Genomic DNA, 24,527 nt, shown 5'->3' with positions numbered 1-24,527 from the left:
GCACATACATTTTCGCTTTCACACAAACATCTTATAAGTTTCACCAACAGTGCGGATTATTTCAAGATTCTAGCTATTAAGTAATTTTTTATGAGTTTCAGAGTAGTCTTGACAGTCATCCGTTTGAGAGAGTGTGTGTGTGTGTGTGTGTGTGTGAATTGGCCAAAGCAGCTGATATGGAAGCTGGAGCCTGAACCGCCAGAGAACACCCCAAATTGCAGCATCTGCCATGAGCTGAGCCTCCTGCACCAAGACACTGCCTTTTGTTCTCCTCCGCTCACAGGAGAAGCCTGACAGCTCTGAAATGATCCTCTCTCCTCTTTCACACACACACACACACATGAAACTGTCCTTTTCCTTTCAACTTCTCTACCTCGTATTTCCCAGTTTTGTGCCTGTACACACATACAGAAATGTAGAAAAACATACATTCTCCCATCTCATTCCTATAGCCTCTAATTTCCTTCCCCACCTCTCATTTTCTCTCCCTGCCTGCCGTTCTCTCAATTTTTTTTCCTCGCTGGCTGGCTGCGAGGATGGCGAATCCCTCATGGATTTCTGGAGGGTATCACCATGGAGACGGGGCTCTGCCACACGTGTCTATAGATCCTCCTGCTGGATGGGGAGCACAGTCAGAGGTGGTGCATTCCCTCCATCTCCAATCTGTTGTGAGGAGACATAAGTGTGTGTAGTGTAGAGTATGTGGAGATCAATAAAAATAAGGGTAATTTACTCTAAATTGAAGGTGGGGAAAGTGAATTTATGGAGGGAAAAGAAGCAGGTGAGGTTATGATGGCTGCAAAAAAAAGGGAAAAAATATGAAATGAGGATACTGGATGGCAGGAAGAGGAGGAAAGGGAAGCAGCATCAACATCCTCATCCCTATGTCAGGGAGACAAATAGTGTGTGATGCTAATGACCGGCTAAAGCTTTTGCCCCCGCTGCGAACAACCGCTAATATGACTGCTAATAAAGGCACCGTGGAACGCTGTCGCATTCCTGCAGTCGCTCAGCTGTCGACCAAAATTAGCCAAACAGGAGCTCTCCTTCCTCTGCCACTCCTTTCCCCTGCTTCACTTTAATGCTCCAGGAATGGATCCCTCTCAGTATAGTGCTTCCAGAAGGGTTTATTCTGCATTAAGGGGCCTCTTGTTCACACTGTAATAGAATTTGTCCCATCTTGTAATGCTGAGGATGCCCACTCCATGTAAAATGAAGTGGTCTTTTTGTGATCTGAAGCTCTTTTCTTCTTTGATTGCTACCTCTCATACTGCACACTCCTCTTGGAGGATTTTTGTCATTTTGCTAGGGGACAACGCAAAAGGAAAATTTAGAATGGTTCTGTACTTTCTCATCCCCTTCCTTTCTTTTCACAATGTCTGCAGAATGTGTTCTCTTTTCAATTTTAATGCCTCTCAATTATTTTTATTTTAATTGCAAAGTACAGTGAGTGGGATGCAGCGCCTGCTATGATAAATGTTCAAGCCAAGGTCACTTAGCAGAAGAGCCAGGGATTGTGGGAATGCCAAATTAAGGAGACTTCCTGTGGCTTAGTCATCCTGGGGCAAAGACACCTTTCACAGTGTCACAGCGACTTGACAGCTCAGGGACGAGAGGACGCCTGAGACTCAAGTTGTTCTGCATACAACTTGTTTACAAATTAAAACTAATTTACAAAGTCTTAAGCCAGCCATCCTTTTTTGTTTGGCAGAAAAATGAGAAATAGGTGCAATATTAGCACAAGACATGCCTAAATGTAATTACAGCATTTAAGGCAAAAACAGAGTGTGTTCAATTCTAAAAGCGTGAAAGTCAATATTTGGTATGAGCTCCTTTATTCTCCAACACAGCCTGAACTCTGTTAGACAAGCTTTCTCGTAATATCTTTAAATAGTCTTCAGGAATAGTTCTCCAGGCTTCTTGAAGGACATCCCAAAGCTCTTCTTTGGATGTCGGCTGCCTTTTGTTCTGTTCTCTGCCAACATGATCCCACACTGCTTCAGTTATGTTGAGGTCCGGGCTCTGGGGAGGATTCATCCCTCCATCAGACCTGTTGCCACTGATTTTCAGTCCACTTCTTGTGTCCTTTGGCACAGCTCAGCCTTTTCTCCCTGTTTCCCTTCCTTAAGAACGGCTTCTTGACAGCCACCCCTCCATGGAGCCCATTTCTGATGAGGCTTGGGCCAACAGCAGATGGATCAACTAAAGGTCCAGATGCATCTCTCAGCTCCTGTGTCAGGTCTTTGCTGGATTTTTCCTCTTTCTTAAGGACATCACTTTCAGTATTATTCACCTGCGATAGATGTTTTTTTAGGCAGACTGCATACCATTCTGAGATATGCCAAGTTTTCAGCTAATAGCTCTTTGGGAATTTTATATCTGTGAATTTGGCACTTTTAAATGCAACCAAACAAATGTGAACAAATGGTGTGTCTTTGTGACAGGCTGCTGGTAACAAAGTGCCTAAAGATACAATTTAAAATATATATTTTTTTTGCTTAGTTGTCTGTAATGTGTAGACACAACACTGTTTCGCCCCTTGAGTTAGGTGCTCTTTATATATTTGAATGAATCATAAGTCCGTGTAAGTCAAACAAAAACTTTAAAAGAGCTTCAGAAAGCCTGAAGAACTATTGCTCATGACCACTTTAAAGTATTAGAAAAAGGTCTGGCTGTTTGTAAAAAAAAATGTAAAGAAATTAGAACTGGATCAACACTGCTACACAGAACTGTATTTACAGTAAGGTGATCCCCTCTCTGTGAGCAGGTGCTTTGATTCAAATATCTGCTTGACTGTAGCTGGAACTTTCAGCTGAGTCAGGTTATAACGGATGAACACTGCTAAAAGGCATCTTTATTTCTACAATCTAGACCAAAAGTGTACTTATCTCTTTTTGACAATACAATGAAAAAAATCACAACCAACATTTCTTTGCTATCTATTAGCTGATGCTGCAGCAATTGATCCTTTTTTATTTTTTTGAAGGTGTGATTCAGGTGCTGTCAGGCGCTGAGCTACACTGCAGCTCAAAGCTTGACAGGAAACGCCACCTTAAGACCACTTTATAGTTGAAATAAAGGAAAAAATGAAAGTCCAGAATACAAAGCAGGAAAGGAGGGGTGAGGGCCTGTGTTTACCCCCCCCCACTCACCTCTCCTCCTTTCCTGCCAGCTCGCCTGGCTTGGCAGCCGGTAACCTGCTGGGACCAGCCCTTGATTTATTTGGAGAGGGCCCTGGAACAGAGGGGCCAGGATGAGTGGCATTTTAATGTGCTTTTGAGATGTTTGGTCACAAGCACTATTGATCACCATGCTGCAGCGCAACAGCCCCTCCTTCACTGTCCCGCAGACCCTCTCACTGCCCTGGGGGAAAGGTTGTCAGGCAGGGAATGAGTTTCCGTGTAGGCTTAGATTAATGAAATGAGGCCCCTGGTTGCGTGTGGTGCAGGGGGTCAGACCATTAAGGAATCCCTGGCTGGGTGAGATTTAACCTGCCAGCTGACTGATGGAAGTGTGTGTGTGTGTGTGTGAGAGAGAGAGGATGAATAAGATATTGGATGGTGAATGCACAGTGCCATGGAAAAACTGTGAAAAAGAAGAAACAAAAACAGTTACCTTAGACCATCAGGAGTTTCTTCCCATAGCTGTTCCACCACAAAAACAGCACTCAGTGACTAAAGACCACCATTTTCTTACTCTCACAGACAGCATTATGCCATTCATTCACATCAGGTCCTACTCTAACGAGTGCACACCCAGAACAAAAAATATAGCCTGGGATATTTCATAGCTCAGGGAATGAGCCCAATGTGTGTGTAGCTTACACTCCAGCCTGGATGGGGGGTTTAGTTGGTGGTCAAAATGCTCACAATACTGACCGTGTGGGTGCATTCTCAAATCACACATGCCAGTTAGCAGTGCAGGACTCAGAGGTTTGATGAATCAAATGGATTAAGCTCCTGTGATCAATAGCTCGAGCAAATACACAGATTATCAGATTATCAGATTAGGATCCGTCCCCCTGGTGCAGAGGGGAGCCAGAGAATACATTAAAACCCGAGGTGCCTTAGTAAGATTCAATTTTCAGGCTGCGAGTCGTTCCTCCTTACAGTCGATTCCAGACGAGCCGTTGTGTTTTGCTTCACTCGGTTCACTTCAGAGCAGGCGCATACCAGTCTGGAAGTGATTTTACTCTGCCAGAAGCACAAATTGATGTAAAATCTTGTGCTTTGTTTCATTCTGAAACAGAGATTTGATCCCTTTGTAACTGCTTTCTGGAAGAAATGGAGCACCTTATCATAACTGCTCAGTAGTTAATGAGTACATCTAATTAAGGTTGGGTCAGGAAAGTCTTTTTTGTTTTCAGCTGAAGAACATCAGAGGTATTACTTTCCTTGCTGAATGTACCTGTGTGAATAGAATTTATTTCAGAATCAGTTTATCAACTAGACAACATTAACACAGATTCCTTTGTAGAGATGAGTGTTAGTGTTAATGGGCAGATGCTGCTAGTGGCTAGTGGCTAACGGCTGCCTTCTTATCTCTCCTCTGCAGTGTGTACGGCTGCCCTTTGGCCAAGAAGAGAAAGAGTCTAGACAGACAAACCCTGGAAACCTCCCCTAAGAGGAGCAGCTACCTTGATGACATGGACAACTCCACAATGGAGGAGTGCTACGAGACAGATGGAACCGAGGAGATGGACGACAGAGAGGAAGAAGAGGAGGAGGGAACCGTAGAAGAGGAGGGAGAAGTGGAGGAGGAAGAGGAAGATGTGGAAGGCTACATGGACTATAATGTAGAACAAATGGAGCACGGAGACAGGGAGGAGGAGGACAGAAGGGATGGAGAGGGGGAAGAAGAGGTAGAGGAGGAAGAGGAGGTAGAGGTGGAGCAAGAAGAAGAAGAAGAAGAAGAGGAGGATGGAGATGAAGTGAGGGTGGAGGAAGCAGAGGAGGAGGAAGAGGAAGCAGTAGAGGAGGTGGACTATGAAGAAGGAGAGGAGGATGAAGGAGAGCAGAATCAAGGGCAAGGTGAGAGTTATGTCTCCTCATTGAACTTCAAATACACCAGAACTTTTTAATATTTTAAAAGAACAAGTTTACAGTTTGTGACGTTCACTTTTTTGCTATCTGGCATAAAGTTAAAATAGGAAGACTGAGAACATTATCATGTCCATCTATCCATCCAACCATCCATTTTCTACACCAGCTTAATCCAACTTAGCGGGGGGGCTGGAGCCTATTACAGCTGCCATTGGGCGAGAGGCAGGGTACACACTGGACAGGTCGCCGGTCCATCACAGCCATTATCATGTCTTATTTATAAATTTACAACTTTGCAGAATGCAGCACCCACCTGATGATAAACAGAGGGCATGTGCAAAGGAAACAAAACCACCCATCAGCACCTCTAAACCTCACAACGTACACATTGAATATTGCTTGTCTAAACCGCATAAAAGGAAAATATGGCCTGTTCATTTTTTTTTTTTCGCCAGAAAAGTGCTGCCAGTGGTTCTGCAGAGAGTTAATTGAACAACTTATAACAAGTGCTTGGTGAAATCCCCATTCACTGTTGGAAATTAACCATGCACATGTTCAAGTGTATCCCCCTCAAAAATGCCCTTGAGTGCCCGGGGGTTGACATACAGCTCCACTCAACACTGATTGCTTGACATTTTTTGTGGGCTTTTGGTGGTGTCTTCAACATGAAAACAAATGCATGTGTATGGTTGTACATGGAAATGGCTCAAACAGAGATTTGTTTTCATGACAGTGGTGTTACATCCAAAAACTGTTTGAGCAAAAGAGCAAATATTTGCCAAATTCTTCATTCATATTTCTTCATTTGGAGGTGCTCAAAGTGGTTGCAGAAAAAAGGCAGGGAACCCATTAGCTTCTTCTACATTGAGTATAATAAAAGAATGCTTGTTCTCCAAAAAATTAAGCATGGACGCTCAGCTAATTTAAAAAAAAATTAAAACTTTTTGTGGTTTATCTCAAATCATCTAAACTATTGGGATAAAAAGGTTTTGCCTTCTCCTTAAAGCCTTCATCAAAGCCTAACAAAAAAAAATCAGGCTGAATTACTTAAAACAACATACCTAAAAGTTTTTAAAGTGAAAAGTAATGATGCTGACAATCTGTTCTTATTTAACATCAAAAAGAATAAAAACAACAAATTTCTTGACAATTTCCAAATTTCAGAAATGTCAGTGCTGCAGCCCATCAGAGCATTTGTTAAAATGTGCTTTGCCTGAAGAGATGATTCAAAATACTACCTAGTTTTGGGACTCTGATTTGAGAAACTCTTGCCCCATATGTTCTCTCGTCATCCCCTTGTGATGTGCCCAACACCAGATCTGGCAGGTTTTCTCTCCAGCAGATTCTGCGTTGCACCCCCGCATCGTGATTGGACCTGACAGTGCCTTCAAGTCCAATTAAGAGTGAAGCTCTGAGAGAAGAGTGTGTTAACCCTGTTTGGCGCACAGCTCTCTATCCACCCAAACTGTTGATGTGGCATCTCAGCAGCCATGCACTTATTTTCTTGCAGATATGTGAAAACATTTCAGCAGACTGGTGTTCATTAGAGCCCACAGCAAGGTTTTACCCTCAGCACTTAGACTGTGGACTGTTGGCACTATCTCTTCAACATGTCATAGCCTCTCTATGGGTGGCTGCCGATTACAATGTACTTTTTGTAAGTTCTATAAATACATGCATGTTTGTGGAGCTCTGCAGTCATTATGATGTTTACTTATTTGGAACCACAGCATTTGACTTTTAACTGAATCTTTCCATATGCATCATCGCCACAGTCCCCATTCAACTCTATAGCTGGCAGACAGAATCCAGTCTCCAGGTGAAAATCTGGAGCTTTTCTGTGTTTCTAAGGAGCATGCACATCTTTTGTTGCTAATCCGGCACCAGTTCAGGGCAGGATGTACCCTCTGTTGCCTCCTTAATCTGTTTCCTCTTTGTGTACCTTGATTGCTCTTCAAATTGCTTCCCTGTGCCATGTTTCATACCATCAAAAATTAAACCCCTGGTGCAGGAGGTTACTGTAAGAAGCCTTCCGCTGTCAAAATATGTGCCTGGTCATTCGTGACTGTTCCCTCGTCCCGCTCTAAAGCCCTCACCCGCCAGGCAGCAATAGTGTGTTGCTCTCATTAGAAAGGAGTGTGTGTAAATATGTGTGTGTGCGGTATGCAAACAAGGAGAAGTCTATGTATGCAATATACCGCACAGAATTATTTACATAAGTCAAATTTATGTTCCTGTCTTTGCTGTAATTACAAATAGGTCTTTTAATGTAGCAGATATAATAACTAATCAACAATCGATATTTTTTTGTGTTGGCATTTGCTTGTTCCAACCATGCGAGGGGGCCTTTGGGCACATTTTCTCCACAGGAATGTAAGTGGCAAATGTGACGCCAACGTGAGCATTGTGCTCGTGGCGGCTCAGGGCGGAAATGTGAAAGGAGAGATTGGAAGCTCTCCAGGAGTGAGTGCTTGAAATTACTGACAGAAGAGGTTCAGTAACCTTTTGAAGACTGTCAGAGTCAATTAGGTACTGAAAGGAATTCTAAAGATACTGATGATTGAATGCAAGAAGAACTTTACAAGCAAATGATGAATAGGTGCTGACTGGGGTTCATCATGTTATAGACAGAATGTTTTATTATTGCACAGATTTTAGAGGCCACAAAAAAACATTCTCATTTCCAATATCTTGATCTCGCAGTGTTAATCAAATAATTTTTTAAAAATCATTTTAAACTATTTATGGAATTATTCAGACCTCTGAATTCTGAAGAATTTAAATTAATTACTCTAAAATACTTTTTAATTGTGCTGTAGTCCGTTATTTCCTAGATTTTCAATTGAAAGAGCATCTCTCTCTGGAACTTTCACAAACCACTATATTCAACTTCCTGTGGTGATCCACAATTCAGGACACAAGCTACTGTTAAGACTCTCAAAGTAAATTATTCTGGGAAGCAAAGAGTTCCTTATCCAATTTAGATGGACCAACCCCAGAAATCAGATTTACCAATAAAATAGAATGACAGAAATGAAATTACAAGACGTTTGTGCTTTCTTTCCAACAGAGGACGATCAGATGAGCACTGGCGAGGGGGGCGAGGGGAACAGTGGAGTTGGCGGAAGTGGCAGCGCCAAATCTGGCCCAACGTCGGAAAAGGATGACAATAACAACGATGAGTATGAAAACTACGATGAACTGGTTGCCAAGTCCCTCCTCAACCTGGGAAAGATTGCAGAGGATGCCGCCAACCGTGCCATGACGGAATCTGAGATGACCAGCAACTCCTCCAACAGTGCTGAGGAGGGGGAGGATGAGGAGGAGGAAGAGGAGGAAGAAGAAGAAGAAGAAGAGGAGGAGGAGGATGAAGAAGAGGACGAAGAGGAGGAGGAGGAAGAAGAAGAGGACGAAGAAGAAGATAAGGAGGGTGAAGCGGGTGAAACACAGAGGGGAGATCTGAGTTTGGACGTTGACAGTGATGTAGTACGGGAAACGGTGGATTCCCTTAAACTGCTGGCACAGGGTCATGGTGCAGTTCTGTCTGACAGCTTAGATGGACAGGAGTTTGAGGACGGTATGGCTGGGAACAATGTTGACTGTTCCCACAATGGTGGAAATGGACACCATGGTGGTAATGGACAAATTAAAGTCAACAGTAATGGACAAATAGAAAACAGTGACGAGGAAGTGTGTCTAAGCAGTCTGGAGTGCCTAAGGAACCAATGCTTCGATTTGGCTCGAAAACTGAGTGAAACAAAGTCCAGTGACAGAAACGGACCATCCCAGCAAAATCATTTCTCATGTGGGGACCCCAATCAGCAACCCCAACATCACAGCTATGGGGACTATCATATAAGCCAAGAGGACAGACGGTCGCTTGATAGGAACTATTCCGACATGGACAATCTCATGAAGCTTGAGGAGCAGTTGAGCCCACGCTCCAAGGCTTTCTCCAGTTGTGCACAGGATGAACGATATCACACCAACCACCGGGACTTTGATGAGGACACGGCCTCCGTGACATCGGACCGATCGGAGGAAGTGTTTGACATGACAAAGGGTAATCTGTCCCTGCTCGAGAAGGCGATTGCACTAGAGTCGGAACGCGCCAAGGCAATGCGGGATAAGATGGCGGCCGAGGCAGCCAGAAGAGACGGGGTGAGGTACACTCATGAGGACCATGGCCCACGTCACGGCTACGGTGTCGAGCGTAAAGCCCGGCTTCCTGATGGAATGAAGAAGCCTTTCTTCCATAAAGGTGAGTGGTTCTTTCAAACACGGACACGCTCAGCTGCACACCAAGATTCCATTGGAAACCATATCCACACACGAGTGTAGACGTGTTTACCTTATTTGACAAGCTCAGGTAAAATGTTTGTCTGTCAGTGTTTGGTTCTGCATTTCATCTGCCCTGCACCGGAGACTAGACAGCCCACATTCTGGGAACCTCACTATAACCCCAGGACAAGCTTTTTCAGCCAATTTGGAAATTCGCATCTGGGTAGCAGCGTGAGCGGCAGCAGCAGCTTATGTTGTTAAAATAGGCCAGCATGGAAACATCAGAGGGTAGGCTTGTCAGGCATAAGTAATGGCAATCTGCACGGCCTGTTAGGACCACAAATCTCATCCCTGTGATGCAGCTTGGGGTAAAGCTGCCTATTTTTAAAACCTGCGCAAGCACTTGGGAAAAGAAACTATGGAACAGAGGCCTTCTGCTTTTAGAAAGGACCAATTCTGCTCAGAAGCTTTATACTTTCCAGATTGATGTTGATACTCCAGAAAGATAAATACATGTCTGCAACAGAAGCAATTGTCATACAGACTCCATACCATTGGTTTTTACTGCTGTCTGATTACAACCTCCTTTGTTTAACTTTTTATTGTTCCTCTCATCGTTTACTCCAATAATATACAAGCTTAACTAGGTTGAATAGTTTCCTCCCATAAGGAAGATATCAGACGAAAACAACAAATAAGGGCATGCTAATTCACAGCAGGGTGATATTACACCTCAAATGCCACACAACTCACAGCAGGTTTATATTGCGACTTAAATGCCACACAAATGCTAATTTCAAGAGCCTTCCATGGCCTTTGTGTCTGGATAATGTTAGAATAATGAGAGGATGCAAGACAGTTGCATGGCGATAGCATCTTTCCTCAGGCAAGATAGCAGCAAACACTCGTTGACCAGGGTTCTTGTATGATTCATAAAATAGAGCATGGCAAGGGGGAGGGGGGGTCCGCAGAGGAGCCCTGCTTCCAAAGAGAAGCCTGAGGTTGAGATGAAAATTGAACAGTATCAGAATGACCGATAACGAACGACAGGCCCACTGACTGCACATTAATTATCCAGAGATGGTATGGTAATGGGGGCCATTTGCTATGCAAAGCGCAGACCGTCCCCAGCCACAATCAATATCCCCTGCTTTCTAATATGCCTTCCACTTGGCTGCCTCCGCTGTCTACAATAGAAGCGTTGCAGGCAGAATGCATGGGCATCATGTCTGTGTGCATGTGCACTCACGGAAATGGAGAATTATTTCAACATACTGTTGAAACATTAACAGCAAATGTAATGATGTGCCTCAAAAGAAGCCATTATGAAAGAGCCACATTTTACATGCAGACCAAGCTCCCTATCAACATGAAATTTCCCTGCCTTGATTGCACTGGTGCCAGACAGAAGAGCCAGACATGACATAGCAATATTGTACCAAACCCACAAGGCCCTAATGTGACATAGATGGATGACAGCCACAGAGGATAATGAGGTGCTTTTTTCTGATGAATGAGACATGGAATTTCGTTTGGTGACTCATTTGTAAATGTATGATTAGGTGTGCCCTGTGCCACCTCTCCATTTAGTATTTTCTGAACCTTCCCACCCACTTCACTTGATTATTTTTCTCGTTGCACCTACTACACAACGGACGGGTTTATTTGGTTCGCCTTAGTTGGAGCTACTGAGTTTCACAGGCCTTTGAAACTTTAATCAGTGGTCTGTCTTTCTGTGGTGTGAGATAAAAGCCCCTTCACTCACATGGCTCCAGATTAATTCTACTACCTGAAACACTCTGCACCCTACCTCATTATCTGCTATAACTGATAACAATAGTAATTTCATATTTACAGCAGTAAGAATACTTGACATTGTATGAGGGTCAAAGTATTTCAAAGGTGTGTGGTTGCATTTCCAGAAACAGTGCCTGTTGGCAGAGTTTGGCATCGGTACTTTTTGGTGGTAACCATATCTGAGCTGGGTTTGGAAGAAATAGGAGACCTATGTTTTTAGGAAGGAAAGACAATCTCTGTGAGCACACACACACACATCGGTGTGTGTGTGCTCACAGCCTCACTGTCAGCTCAACAAATTTTTCGTGTGAAGCTTGAAGTGGTACAAATGCAAAAAATTATACAATTTAAACTAAACCTAAACTGGAAGATAAGTTGCTTTTTGTTGAAGGCCACTTACGCAAATTTTTTTTTTTTAAATTGAGTCGCATTAGCTTGTTGAAATGACCTCCAAAAAGTTCAAATCCGTTAACAAAAGGCCTGTCACTAAAGCAATTATTGCATCTTTGTCCTTGTCAGTTTTCAACTTGTTTGTTCAGATAAATACAGGCCTGTACTTGTAAAAAAGCACACTTATCTCCCCATGTGTTTTGTTTTAAAAGTCAAGGAAGTTGATTTGGTTTTAAGTGTGCTGATTCAGAAACAGCCCAAGTGATTATTACTATTACAATTCTGTAATTTCATACTTTGGCCCAAACTTAGACCTAAAACAAAGAAAAAATTCTATGTTACAGTACATTTTGGCAATTGGTGCTGATTTTTGTTTTTAGTGGGTTTTTTTTTAATGTATTTTAATTTTTTTGATAAAGTTTTCTCTTTTTGCGGCTATATTTCAAAAGCTAAGATGATAGCCTTTCAACTACCAGCTTCCCCAGTCTACATGACAATATCCATGGGCTGGATACTAAAACCCATATTGCCCCCAATGTGGTCCTCACTTGTAAGTCATTTTGGATAAATACGTGTACTAGATTAAACATAATGAGATAATTTTTTTTCCACTTTTTTTACATTTTTTATTATTCTAAGCACTTTATTGCTGTGAGGGCCAGTCTTGTGAATGGTTTCCATGGTCACAAGTTGTTCTCAGCCTTGGCAAAGTAAGTGGAAAAGGCTCAGTGGCCATGTCTGTCTTGTTCAAAACCAAGTCTAAATTAGCATCTCCAAACTGGGCTGCCCTGTTGGTGCCGTTCACCTACCATTAAAATAATGGCAATTAACTTTTCTCTTAAATACCGAGCAGCAACATCTTTCAGAACATGATTCACTAAACATTACTTTTTTTCTGAAAGTCTGGCTTAGCTTAAGAGGACATTCTAAATGTTTGGGTAACGCTGTAGTATTTATTCAGGGGTATTTAGCATTAGTATTACAGCAATTAATGTTCCTCTCCACTAAAGAGCAGCGACATCATTCAGAATATGATTCACTTCATGCTACTTGTTCATTGAAATCTTGTTTAAATTCTGCCAAAGCTTAAAAAGAGATACTAAATGTTTGGATAACGTTATTATATTTATCCAAGAATATCTATGTGTTGGGGAAAAAACAGCATTACAGTTATTAGCTTTTCTCTTCACTAAAGAGCAGCGAGATCTTTTCGAATATCTGTGCGTCACTTTTTTTTCTCTCTTTGCAAATTTTTAAAAAAGTGTTTTATTCTTTAATGCATCTAGTGTTAAAGTTTTTTATGGCAGGAGAACTACAAATGGAAAAATTCCATCACAGGTGGAGGATTCCTGTTGATGGAAATCTGCTAGAAAAAGACAGTGGACTCCATTAAGTCTGTTTTACTTCCCAAAGAACGCTTGGAAGCTGAAACATGTCGGTGTTTTACAAGTCAGTGTGACTAGGTCATAAAAATAAAGGCATTTAAAATGGTGGATGTGGAGTTTTTTTTACATTCCCTTGTTACTTACTTGAAGTGTTTCTTAAATGCAGCTCGATCTTTGTGCGTAGCCCCAACATGCCAGCGTCTCAACACGAGGCGCCAGCTCAACGATCAAGCATATCATGAAGTATCAGCGCCCTCATATACCTGTATGTATCTGCTCACAGATGCTTCACGTGCCGACAAGAAGGAAAGCAGGTGTCCGACACCGGGCTGTGATGGCACGGGTCATGTGACGGGCCTGTACCCCCACCATCGCAGCCTGTCCGGCTGTCCACACAAAGACAGGGTGCCACCAGAAAGTGAGTACATCAGTCACACACCGGGCTGAACACTGGTGTTTACCCAAACTGTGTCCTTGATGTTCTTTGATGTTCAGGACTTGGCATGTTATCTGTGATGTGTGTGCTGTGTACTCGCTGCTGTGAGGCTGCAACGAAGGGTCAGATGGGTTGCAGCTGCACTGCTCTTGTGACCTTTTGCACGAGTCCATGGATTTGCTTTTTGATTGCTTGCTTATTGTGCCGTGGTGATGAGGTGGGAAATGAGGCCTGGGTAATATAGCAATGGGTGGATAGTCCAGAGCTGTTAATTATAGATTTACTCGACTGCATGACACTGCTTGACCGTCTGCAAGTGACTGGGAGAAAATGATAATCCCATTCATGGTTTTGTCATTGCCGGGGTCATGCTGTATGGGTTGCATGCCTCTGCTCAGTATGTCAGTGCATGTATGACTGAATGAAAAGATTGAATACGTTCTTGTTCTTTAATTTACACAGCTTTTTTAATGTTAAATGAGTCCTAATATTTCATTTTTTAAGAAACTGGTGGAAATGCTCACAGACTTTGATAACACTGAGTGTGCTTCAGTCATCCACGCCATATACCCTGTTCATTTATTTGTATTCCTTGCTCAATTAAATTCTATTGAATAAAAAGGCAGTCTCACAGATCAAGTGAGGTGGCAATGAACATTAGCCTTGAATGAAAAGGGAATTTTCCCTTCAGAGTATTTAACCCAGCTATTTAGTCTCATGCACCTCTGCCAACTTCTCAATAAAAGCTTGTTTACATTTTTCATTAACTGCAGCGTGAAAATCAAGTTATGATCTGCCATGACCCAAACTGCAGTCAAAATAAAAGCTGTATTTAACAATGGCAAGGAAATTAGTAACCATTAAAGGTGGGCTTGTAAAGACCATCAGTGCCACAGATTACTCTTCTTCTGTGGAGTGCCGCCCACAAAAAAAGGTCCATAACCTGAGATGTACTCGTCTCCCAGGAATGTGAAAACGACTCAGAACAGATGACCTTGTCGGGGATCAGGAGCCCTAAAATGGAACTTGGGATGGTGTTGAATTGATTGTCACTGGAGATTTTGGAATATGATGTCTGTGTTCCCCTTGCTGTTCCTCACTTGTGTCAGGCTGACTTTTAGGGGAAGTGATGCTACTAATTCTGGACAAGATACTTGAATCACAAAAAGTGACATCATAACTGTCTTTTCTGCAGAGGTAAATAAGAATATTTACCACACATATGACTCAACCCCCCCCCCCCCACACACACACCCTTTATTAGCACATTTGCTCTACTGAATGGACAATGTATTATTAATGTAATGACTTCATGTAATTAGGAAATCAAACACTGTAGCCCAACTCATCCATGTGAAAAATTAAGATTAAATTAGATTTCAATTAATTTATTCCACTTCCTGTTTTCCCAATGATGCCCTTTTCTGTAGAAAATAGTTTTGTTTTTACACAGAACTCCAGCAATTTTATAAAACAATACTATAAACTATGTGAGTCTGAATCTGAACATTGAATGAGTTGCACTCAACTTTCTTAACCATAACTGTTCTAAGTTATACTAAAATACCCATATTTTGTCAGCTGTGGCAAAATATATCGTGTGTATTATTAACATGATCAAACATCAATAGTTCATCACATGATTAACTTGAAATAATTAATTATTTTGGAGGGACTCTGGGTGATTTTGAAGCGAAGTACAACTTTGAATAAAATAAACATGATACATAAATATATTTTACTCTAACTCTACGATAGTTAGTTTTTACACAACAAGCTCTGATGATAAGGCTCCTCTGTGCATCTTAGGACTGTTATTATAGCTCCTGTAATCGCTAATGAGGTCCCCACAACACAGCTCTCTACAGCATTACTGACACATGCAACTGAAAATGTGAAGGCACGTCCTGCTGGGTTGCATCCTGCAGTGGTAGCTCACATTCAAAGTCACTTAAATCCCCTTTCTTCCCCATTCTGATGCTCGGTTTGAACTTCAGCAAGTTGTCTTGACCACCTCTATGCATTGGGTTGTGGCCATGCGATTGGCTGATTAGCTATTTGTGTTAACAAGCAACTGAATAGGTGTACTTAATAAATTGGCCGGTGAGTGTATGTTTCCTGCAAAATCCAACCCGTCAACCAGCTATAGCACCTTTGAATATATTCAGCTGCGTGTTCATTTTATGGGTCGTAGTCGGGAGGTTTGTTTGATTCAATCGACTCATCTCTGAAGTCCGCTGTGTTACTTTTTGCAACCAATCATGCCTTTACAGCATTCCATGCTCATTACGGTGTGCATGGAGATGCCGCATGTCACTCACCAGCAGCAAACTCTGTGTTTTGTGAATATATTTTTAAAAATGCCCACGTATCGAAGAATGCTGAACTGAGTAAATAATGCTTCATAAGACATATTTCTCTTGTAACTCAATTGTGGGGAAAGGAGAACAGGTTGCGTTAAAGTCTGTATCAAAGAGTAAAAATCATAAAATATGACTTGACTTGTTCTACATGATATTGCATTCTTTGAAATGTGACTATGTGCATGCTCACATCGGGATATCGATCCCCAATGATATATTGCACAGATGTCTCAGATGCAGATGCCCTGCTGAGATGTCAAATGTGGTTTTGAAAATCACCCGAGGAGGATTTTGTGATGAAAGGTGTGTAGGCCCTCTGCTCATCCATTCGGCTTTTCCTCATATCTGTTCTTGCCTGTGCCCCCTGAGCAGAGCTGCTCTTTCTGTCCCTAAGCAGAGGGCAGAGCAAAACTGGGATACGCATAATGTATTGGCTTGTGGCATGTTGAGGTGGAGGGCTTTGTCCAATTACCTGCACCAAACACCAATTAGTATGTAAGGGAAGGAGGATGATGAGGGGTTAAAGTTTAAGGGGGTGATAATGATGAAGCTGATGCCGATGGGGTTTGGCCCCGCACGCCACCAGTATCGAGACGACCCTCCCCCTACGCCCTCGCCATAGACATAGATAGGACATCCATAGATCATTAATCTAATTGGCTGGTTGCCGAGGGGATCTGAGACGGTTATGGACTGTTTTAATGGTAAACGGTATTGAGGACTGCGCACTCTGCCCTAACAAAGTGCGGATGATAACAAAGCACACTCTATCAAGCTGCTTCCCATGTCTCTGCCTCTGCCATTGATTTTACGGCTTGGTTTTTTGCATGATTGCGTGTTGTTTGCATGCCTAAAATTTCCTTCAATCCCTGTCAAACTTAAATGACATCTTTTTATTCATGAATGTCCCTGTTCCATGAATACTAATTTGAAAGAGCTGGATAAGTGGAAGCAATATGGTGGTAAACCCTGCCTGCCCTTTCAAACTAGTGTTCATTAAAATGAAGAAGAGGTCATTTGGGTTCTTTTCTTAATGATGTTTATAATGCCAGGCTCCTCACACACTAATAGTGTTCATGCGTGATTGTAAGGGGTTCCTAACCTTCCCTGTCTTTCACTCCTATCTCCTGTCTGTATGAAGTTGTGGCAATGTATGAGAATGTTCTTAAGTGTCCTACGCCTGGCTGCACAGGACGTGGCCATGTCAATAGCAACAGAAACTCCCACAGAAGGTAAGCGCTCGGCCCTTGTGAAACATATTGACCCCTTGTGTTTTCTTTATTTTTTGAATGTGGGATTATTTTGGATCATCCTTTTTTTTGGAAGGTTTATTTTTCCATCTTCAATTATTTTTGTTTCTTGTTATTTTTTCAGTTTAATTCTGATTAAACCCCTTCCCTTTGCCAACACATTATTTTTTGTGTGGATTTTGGCTTGCAGGAAATAATCAAAGCACTTCAGCTGGTTCACAATCATAATTTAACTGAGGCTGATTAGAATGCTGCAATTCATACCTTCCACAGCATAAATCATTCATCAGTTCATGGCGAAAAATGGCATCTATCAGGTGCAGGTTTGGAGGTAGGGACTAAAATAGCTGCTTGCCGCTGCTGTGAGACGGGGCGAGGTGACAGTGAAAAAGGAGTGTCACCCGCAGCAGATGCTCAGGGAGTCGGGCATAGCGGCAGCCATTAGCACTTTGCTGCCACTCAGCCAGGGTGACAGGAGAGGTGCGGACCTGGAGGACCATAACGGCTCCATGCTGTGCTCAGTGACACGGCTGCAGCGCCAAACAGGCACGCACAGTAAACTTTCACTTCTACGGGAAAGAGCTGATATAAACATCCTTGTTCGACTTCACACTTTTCCACATTCCTAACCATGCACGTGCTCGCGATGGCAAGTGTTCAGGAGCACCACTTCCTCTTAACCATTGTCAAAGACTTTTTTTTTTACCACTGCCCAACATCCTACAGTTGGGAGACTGGATTCAGAATAATAAGAATTAAGGACAGCAACATGAACTTCTGATGTATTTGGTCAGTTATTTGTCATTAGGAACCTCAATTCTATTGAAACATACAATACAGTGTAACATTGTTGAGCCACCCCACATTTCTTTATGTATTACAAGAAAAAACAGAAATAAGTGCACTTGTGGATTAAAACATGTACAAACATAAATGAAAATACAATATGTAATACAAAAACAGAGTTTGTACAATTCCAATGAGCTTGGAAGTAAATATATGGTCTGAGCTCCTTTATCCTCCAACACAGCCTGAACCCTCTCAGACAGCTTTCTGTCCTTTCTTTAAGGAGTCTTCAGGAATAGTTCTCCAGGCTTCTTGAAGGGCATCCCAAAGCTCTTCTTTGGATGTGGGCTGCCTTTTGTTCCGTTCTCTGCCAACATGATCCCACACTGCTTCAATAATGCTGAGTTTTTCCTATTTCTTAAGGACATCACTTTCAGATATTATTCACCTGCTGTGGATAGTTTATTAGGCCTGACATTTCTTTTTTTGTTCCATTTCCTAAAAAATGTAAAATACAAACACCATAATGAGATAAGTTTTCAGCTAATTTCTTTTTGGGAATCACATTGTTGGAACAAAAATACCTTCTTAAGTCTGTGTAACTGTGTTATTTTGGCATTTTTAATAAATGCAACAAAATAAATGGAAACGATGTGTCCTTGTGACAGGATGGCAGGACAGTAAGTTCCTAAAGATACAATTTAAACTTGGTTCTTTGCTGAGTTGTCTGTTATCCGTAGACACAAGACTGGTTCATCACTTGAGTTGTGTGTCTTTTTTTTATGCCTGAATGATTGATAGGTCAATGTTAGGTGGCTTAACGAACACAAAACACATTGTTCTGAAAATAATCAGGAACAAGCACTGGACTGAAAATGAGAGAAAAAGCAGCCAATGTCCATAGAAAAACTTCGAAAGACATTCAGAGAGCCTGAAGAACTATTGCTCAAGACCACTTTCAAAGATTCTGAAAAAGTGAGGGCTGCTTTGAAGTAAGATTTTAAGAAATAGAGGGAAGCTCAAGAATGTACATTAGATGTAGCTCCCAAGTACATGGGAATATGTTTCAGCCGTTGTTTGAAAGGAAACGAGCTGCAGAATGCGCATAAAAAAATGCACATTTGTCCATATGGGAATACCTATTCTGAGAATTATTTTAAGCTGTTCAGCCAGAAACATGCAAGCTGTTGCAAACTGCATGTTATCCAAAGTGTTGAAAGTGATGAAAATTAATGAATTTGCATTTTAAGCAGACTTTCTGAACTGTAGAGAGGTGCTTTCAGACTGGTTCCACTGGCTGACAGGCAGATGTGCAGCTGTTGTTTTCAGCCTGGCACATCGGCTGACAAGCACTCTAACAAGCCAAACATTTTACAGCACTCAGTGTAACTCTTTCACCTATCAAAATGTGTGTTCCACAGCACTATTTAAGTCGCTTTTCTCATTTCAGTCTGTCAGGATGTCCCATTGCTGCAGCCGAGAAGCTGGCCAAAGCCCAGGAGAAGCACCAGAGCTGTGACGGCCCAAAGTCCAACCAGGCCTCTGATCGAGTTTTAAGGTACTCTACACACTTATTTAAATAAATGTGGAATGTGTTACGACAAGATACACTGATATAAATGCAGTAAGATACTCATGTCATATTGGAATTTTTGTTCTTTTTTTTTCCTCGTACATGATCTAATTGAGACTTGGCATCTCCCCATTTTGTGTTACGTTTATGTTTCATCGTCCCCCGAGAATTTATCCAAGAGGCTGCATGTTCATCTCTCTGCTCAACATTGAAGGCAAATCGTTTTATAAGATTTAAACCACAAGAACCCCATTTATCATTGCAAAGCCAGCGTGTTGTGAATGAGTTTCTTTGATATTCGTGGAAAGGCTGTGATGAGAAGTCATCAGTAATTGTGAATTTCATATTCATATCAAACAGAGCATCAGCAGCACTTTCTTGCTGGTCTTAAATCGAGGCTGTAAATGCATATCAAATAATAACAACATATCAGAAGTATGCAGTAGTAATAAAAGAAATGCATAAATTCAATTTGGCCTGTTTTTTATTGCATACGCCTGAAAAACAGTTGAAGCTGGGTGATGTTTTGAAAAGAAGAGCCGGAGAACGACCCATGCTGTGGCATGAAAAAGGGAAGCCCTGCACCTCCTGTCATCTCTCCATCTTCCAGCATCATGTCTGCACCTTCCCTTTTTCCTCCAACCATTTTTTTTTAACCAAACCCCAAGTTTGTTCTCCTCCCCCTGGGCAATGTTCAGTGCCTCGGTCCAACTTCCACCCCCTCGTCATTTATTTTCCAGGCCTATGTGCTTTGTCAAACAACTGGACTATCCACAGTATGGTTACAAGAACAATGTTTCCACCAGCACGCCCCGCTCAAACCTGGCCAAGGAACTGGAGAAGTACTCCAAGACCAGTTTCGACTACAGCGCGTTTGACGGCAGCAACAACCACCAGGTGTATGGGAAGCGGGCCATTGCACCCAAAGTTCACGGGCAAAGGGACACCTCCCCCAAAGGATATGATGGTACTGTTTTAAAGATCTTTATTTCTAGAGATTGAAGCTTGGATGTACTTGTTTTTTTTTTTTTAAATGGGGGGTTTTCAGGACTGGCAATGCTTGAAAAAAGAGCAGGGCAGTACGTCATAGCATTGTTGCGCTGCCAGCTGTCGCCGATAGGGGGGTTGTAATAGAAATGAACAGGAGTGGGTAATGCTGTATTCTAGCCTGAAGTCCTTTTGCATAGAAATTTTAGCTGAATTACTAAATGTAATCATAAATGCATCACGAAAACTTGCAGGCAATGCTTGTGATAATTACTTTTCTAATGACTTTGTTTGCCTCTTGCAGCCAAACGTTATTGCAAGAACTCCAGTTCAGCCAGTAGCACCACCAGCACCTACGCTCCCAGCAGCAGCAACAGCAGCCTGAGCTGTGGGGTTGGCGGAGGGGGTGCCGGCGGAGGGGGCAGCAGCGCGAGCAGCACCTGCAGCAAAAGCAGCTTCGACTATAGTCACGACATGGAGGCCGCCCATATGGCGGCAACCGCCATTCTCAACCTGTCCACGCGCTGCCGGGAGATGCCGCATGGCATGGCGGGGAAGCCCCAAGACCTGTGCTCACAGGTAGGAGAACACGGAGGACAATATTGTCAGATTTCTGTTGTCACTTTAGTAGCCAAAATATAAATTGGATCAGCAGGTATAACAGATGTTTGTTTTTGTGCAGGCAGAAGCATCCCCTTATTTAACACCGTAGCCTCACATGACTCAAAGTCTTATAGTCTCAGAGCCATATGTCATCTTCTAAAGACTTTGGTCTTCTTCTGTAGTCACTGAAAAATCCACTCACATATTATCTCTGCGTTTCCTTCATTATACTAATGCTGGCAGTGAAACCTTACAGAGATAAGGAGATTTCAGCCGCGGATACCACACATACATACACATTCCGTGAAAGATCTTGGCTGTGTCATACACTCAAGGCTCAGCGGGGCAGTTTCTTTATTTTCCATCTGGGAATCAGATAGGAACAGGACGAAGCGCTGTTTGACACGCCATGAGTCCAGTGTGTCATTTCTAAGGAGATAAGGTGACGGTGCTCCTGTATTATCTGCACCCAGGTGCTAAGCTGGAAAATGGAGGCCAGGGAACGAGTGCACAGCAGAGGGGGAAATGTCGGTTTAATACTGCTGTTGACAGCAGAGGCTGCAAGCAAATCAGAACAAGGGTGATAGAGTTGAGAATGAGGAAAGAAAAGGGATGAGTTTTGGTTGGCACTTTTCAAATGCCACAGTACAGGAAAGAAAAGGAGAAATGTACTTATGAAAATAAAAAAGGAGGAGCAGCAGGAAGAAAAACAGCCAAAAGCTACTTATTTCCAAAGGAAAAGTGGGACAGAATAAACTGCAGGACACGCTCCTGAGGCAGTCAGGACTTCCTCTGGTTCCACCTCATTTCATTGTCTGTCCTCCTGCTCCGGGACCATACGCGCAGGAAGCTCTCAGGACAGAACAGGAAGATGAGAGACTTCAGAGGATTTTTTTCTTCTTCCTCTTCTTTCATCTCAACACCTTACCTCGTGTCTCACGCTGTTCCTTTTTCTGTGTCTGAATCAAACTTCACACGCACACATTTATTCTGACCTCCTTAATCAGCTTGTTGAATTTATTAGTTGCTGATTACAAACTGAAATGCATTGCATCAAGTCCTCCAACGTTTCTGCAGGTCAAGGGGGTCAGGCCAAATAAACCTGAAAATCTTTATTTGGGCCTTTCCGGTTAAATTTGTTATTGTATTAAATGCTCAACAATTGAAAAATGTGTAGTTGAGAAGATTTTTTTTTTTGCATCTGTAAGCACTGTTTTGTTCTTATTATGTTTTTATTTTGTAACATGTTCTATAGTTGTGACCCTTCAGCTTGAGAACTGCTGAACTATGGAGTCACAGTGTACCTCAAATGTGCAAAAAACAGACCTTAAAGGACTATGCTCCGTTTTGTCATATTTGTGATACCTCGTAATTAGACTCAACTTTATCTTCACTCTATGTACCTATAACCCAAAGAGACGCTTCACACTATATAAGTGAGAAAACAAAACATCACACAGACTTTTGAGTGTAAAAAACTAACACACACAGGCCCAAATGTGACACAAACAGATTATATTTACAATAAGATTGAAGTTAAGAGTGTATATCACAGTAGAACATAATTATGGTATCAACATGTCAGAGAAGAAAGTGGATAATAATTTGTGTCTCGTGTGTTTCGTGACATTTTTAATTCCCAAACATTCATGAGACATGTTGGATGTTGGGCTCAAAGTTGACAAAGGACCAGTGGAAATCTCGACATTTTTGACAGAGGAGCTTTGAATAGTTGTGCATACATCGGAATTAAGGGAATAAAACTTGGAAACTGTGACAGACTGAAGCTACAGTAAACAATCCAGTCTTCTCATACAACTAAATTTAGTCAATTATTGCACTCCAGAAGGAAGAATCATTCATTTACAATGACAAACAGATACTGTAGATGTGTTTCTTTTGCAAAGTGTTGACAATTTTCTTGTTTATTGTAAACCCAACACAACAGTTTCAGTCCTAAAGAGAAAACACTTGGAAATACAAATTGAAATTGCAATTGAACTTAGGTGGGTGTGGAAGACAACAGAGTTCAAAGCAAACATAACAAGTGTGCACAAGGACATTGTCAACATAAAACAGGAATTGAGAGACCAAAAAACAAACAAATATTAATCAAGTTAAACTGTATTTTCAGTATATTCTGTTGTAAAGTCGAAGAGGAATCTTCACATCCACATTTCTCATGTATTTACAGCCACAGTGCGTACATAAAAAGAACGAAAAAGAAGTCCCTTTCAACCTTTAATATCAGTTTAAACTGTGGATGAGTTTGGTTTGAAAGAAATTATAAACTCAAGTCAGATGTGATGTCCAAGAATATCACGCCCAGATTAGTCAGATGCAAGTGTGTCTGTAGTCCAATAGAGGGCACTAAATACCCATAACTTGCACTTGCAAAACGTGTCTGTCTAAAAATCAGAATAAGTCTAGCTCAATTTACAGTTTTAGTTCAATAAAACAATATAAGAAATACTAGATAAACTACAAATATAAGCAATATCTGTTATCATGAACTACAAAACATTTTTTTTTGCAATAACAGTGTGGCACATGACATATTCACTACTACTAAAGCCTGAATTACCAGCAGTATACAAAACCTATACAAATGGCCCCTCGTATCTTTGTGTGATCGGAGCAAAGTGCAGAAAGAAGTGCTTTGTATAAATGGGAAAAACAGCAAAACTTCATGACTATTTTGTGAAGGTTTATGTTGAACTGGAAGGTGAACTGCCATTGGCTAATTAGAAGAGCCCATGGGCCAATCAGAGAACAGACTGCTGTTGCAGTCTATTTTTCGACACGTTATGTACCATAATGCAAATTTAAATGTGTTTGTTCTACCTTCCAGTCAGAACCAATCTGGATTTCACACTATAAAAGTTGACTGAGATTTAAATAGTTTAAGAGTGTACTAGTACGTGTATTGATCTCAAACTGCTGCTGCACATAACGTTCAGTTCCATATTCTTTTCCTTATTCAAGTACATGTATGCCCTGTGAGCCAAACATCTCTTCAGAAGTTGAAAACTTATCACCGCGAAAACTTTAATTTGCCTAAGGAACGATATGCTAAAATATGACAGTCTTAGTTACAGAGTATTGTCAAACTGCTTCAAGAGGCAGTTATTCATGATTAAGTCGATGAGCAAACAGAGATTGGAGGAAATGAGGAGCAGAGTCGAGAGTGAAGGCTGGGAAACAAAGAGAGTAAAGGGCCACAGAGGAAAAAATGACATGAAGTTGATTTGCGGTTAAGTATTGTAGTGAGAATTAGCAAATGACATCTAACAGGCTGCCCTCTTTACAGTAGGCGTTACCGTGACAACAGAGGTCAAGGGTTACTGAAGGGCTAGATCAGGAAGGAGGGATCTGTAATGACATTTCTTAATTTGATGTGAAGGGGTGGCCCACATTAATTGGACAGTGACACAGTAAAACAGCTGACAAGGAGAGGGCGGTCTGCGGAGCATATTTACAAGAACGCCACGAGTCATGACCGCGCACAATGAAGCAGGAGCCGCCGGATCTGTTCTGCAGCAGCCTGACCTTTATTCAACACAGACTGTTGCTTTTTTACTCATTTTCTGCTTGTCCTTTGCGTCCTTCGCCCTCTTTTCCGAGCCGAAAACAT

General features: G+C 41.9%; 1 protein-coding gene across 7 annotated transcripts in view; it reads left to right on the top strand.

Annotated features, from left to right (window-relative positions):
- Positions 1–24,527, top strand: part of myt1lb (myelin transcription factor 1-like, b) — a 112,353-nt gene that overhangs the window by 68,228 nt on the left and 19,598 nt on the right. For 6 of the 7 annotated variants that reach the window (XM_075448144.1, XM_075448147.1, XM_075448149.1 and 3 more), the window contains 7 exons: positions 4,555–5,030; positions 8,113–9,303; positions 13,179–13,313; positions 16,836–16,926; positions 19,181–19,288; positions 20,044–20,270; positions 20,595–20,869. In XM_075448144.1, the coding sequence (XP_075304259.1) occupies positions 4,555–5,030; positions 8,113–9,303; positions 13,179–13,313; positions 16,836–16,926; positions 19,181–19,288; positions 20,044–20,270; positions 20,595–20,869 (2,503 nt within the window). The remainder of the gene's footprint in view (positions 1–4,554; positions 5,031–8,112; positions 9,304–13,178; positions 13,314–16,835; positions 16,927–19,180; positions 19,289–20,043; positions 20,271–20,594; positions 20,870–24,527) is intronic. The other variant, XM_075448146.1, reaches the window with a different exon arrangement.

Source organism: Odontesthes bonariensis, chromosome 17 (assembly GCF_027942865.1).
Source record: "Odontesthes bonariensis isolate fOdoBon6 chromosome 17, fOdoBon6.hap1, whole genome shotgun sequence".
Classification (NCBI taxonomy): Eukaryota; Metazoa; Chordata; class Actinopteri; order Atheriniformes; family Atherinopsidae; genus Odontesthes; species Odontesthes bonariensis.
Note: the sequence above shows the minus strand (reverse complement) of the source record. Positions and strands in the feature narration are given on the sequence as shown.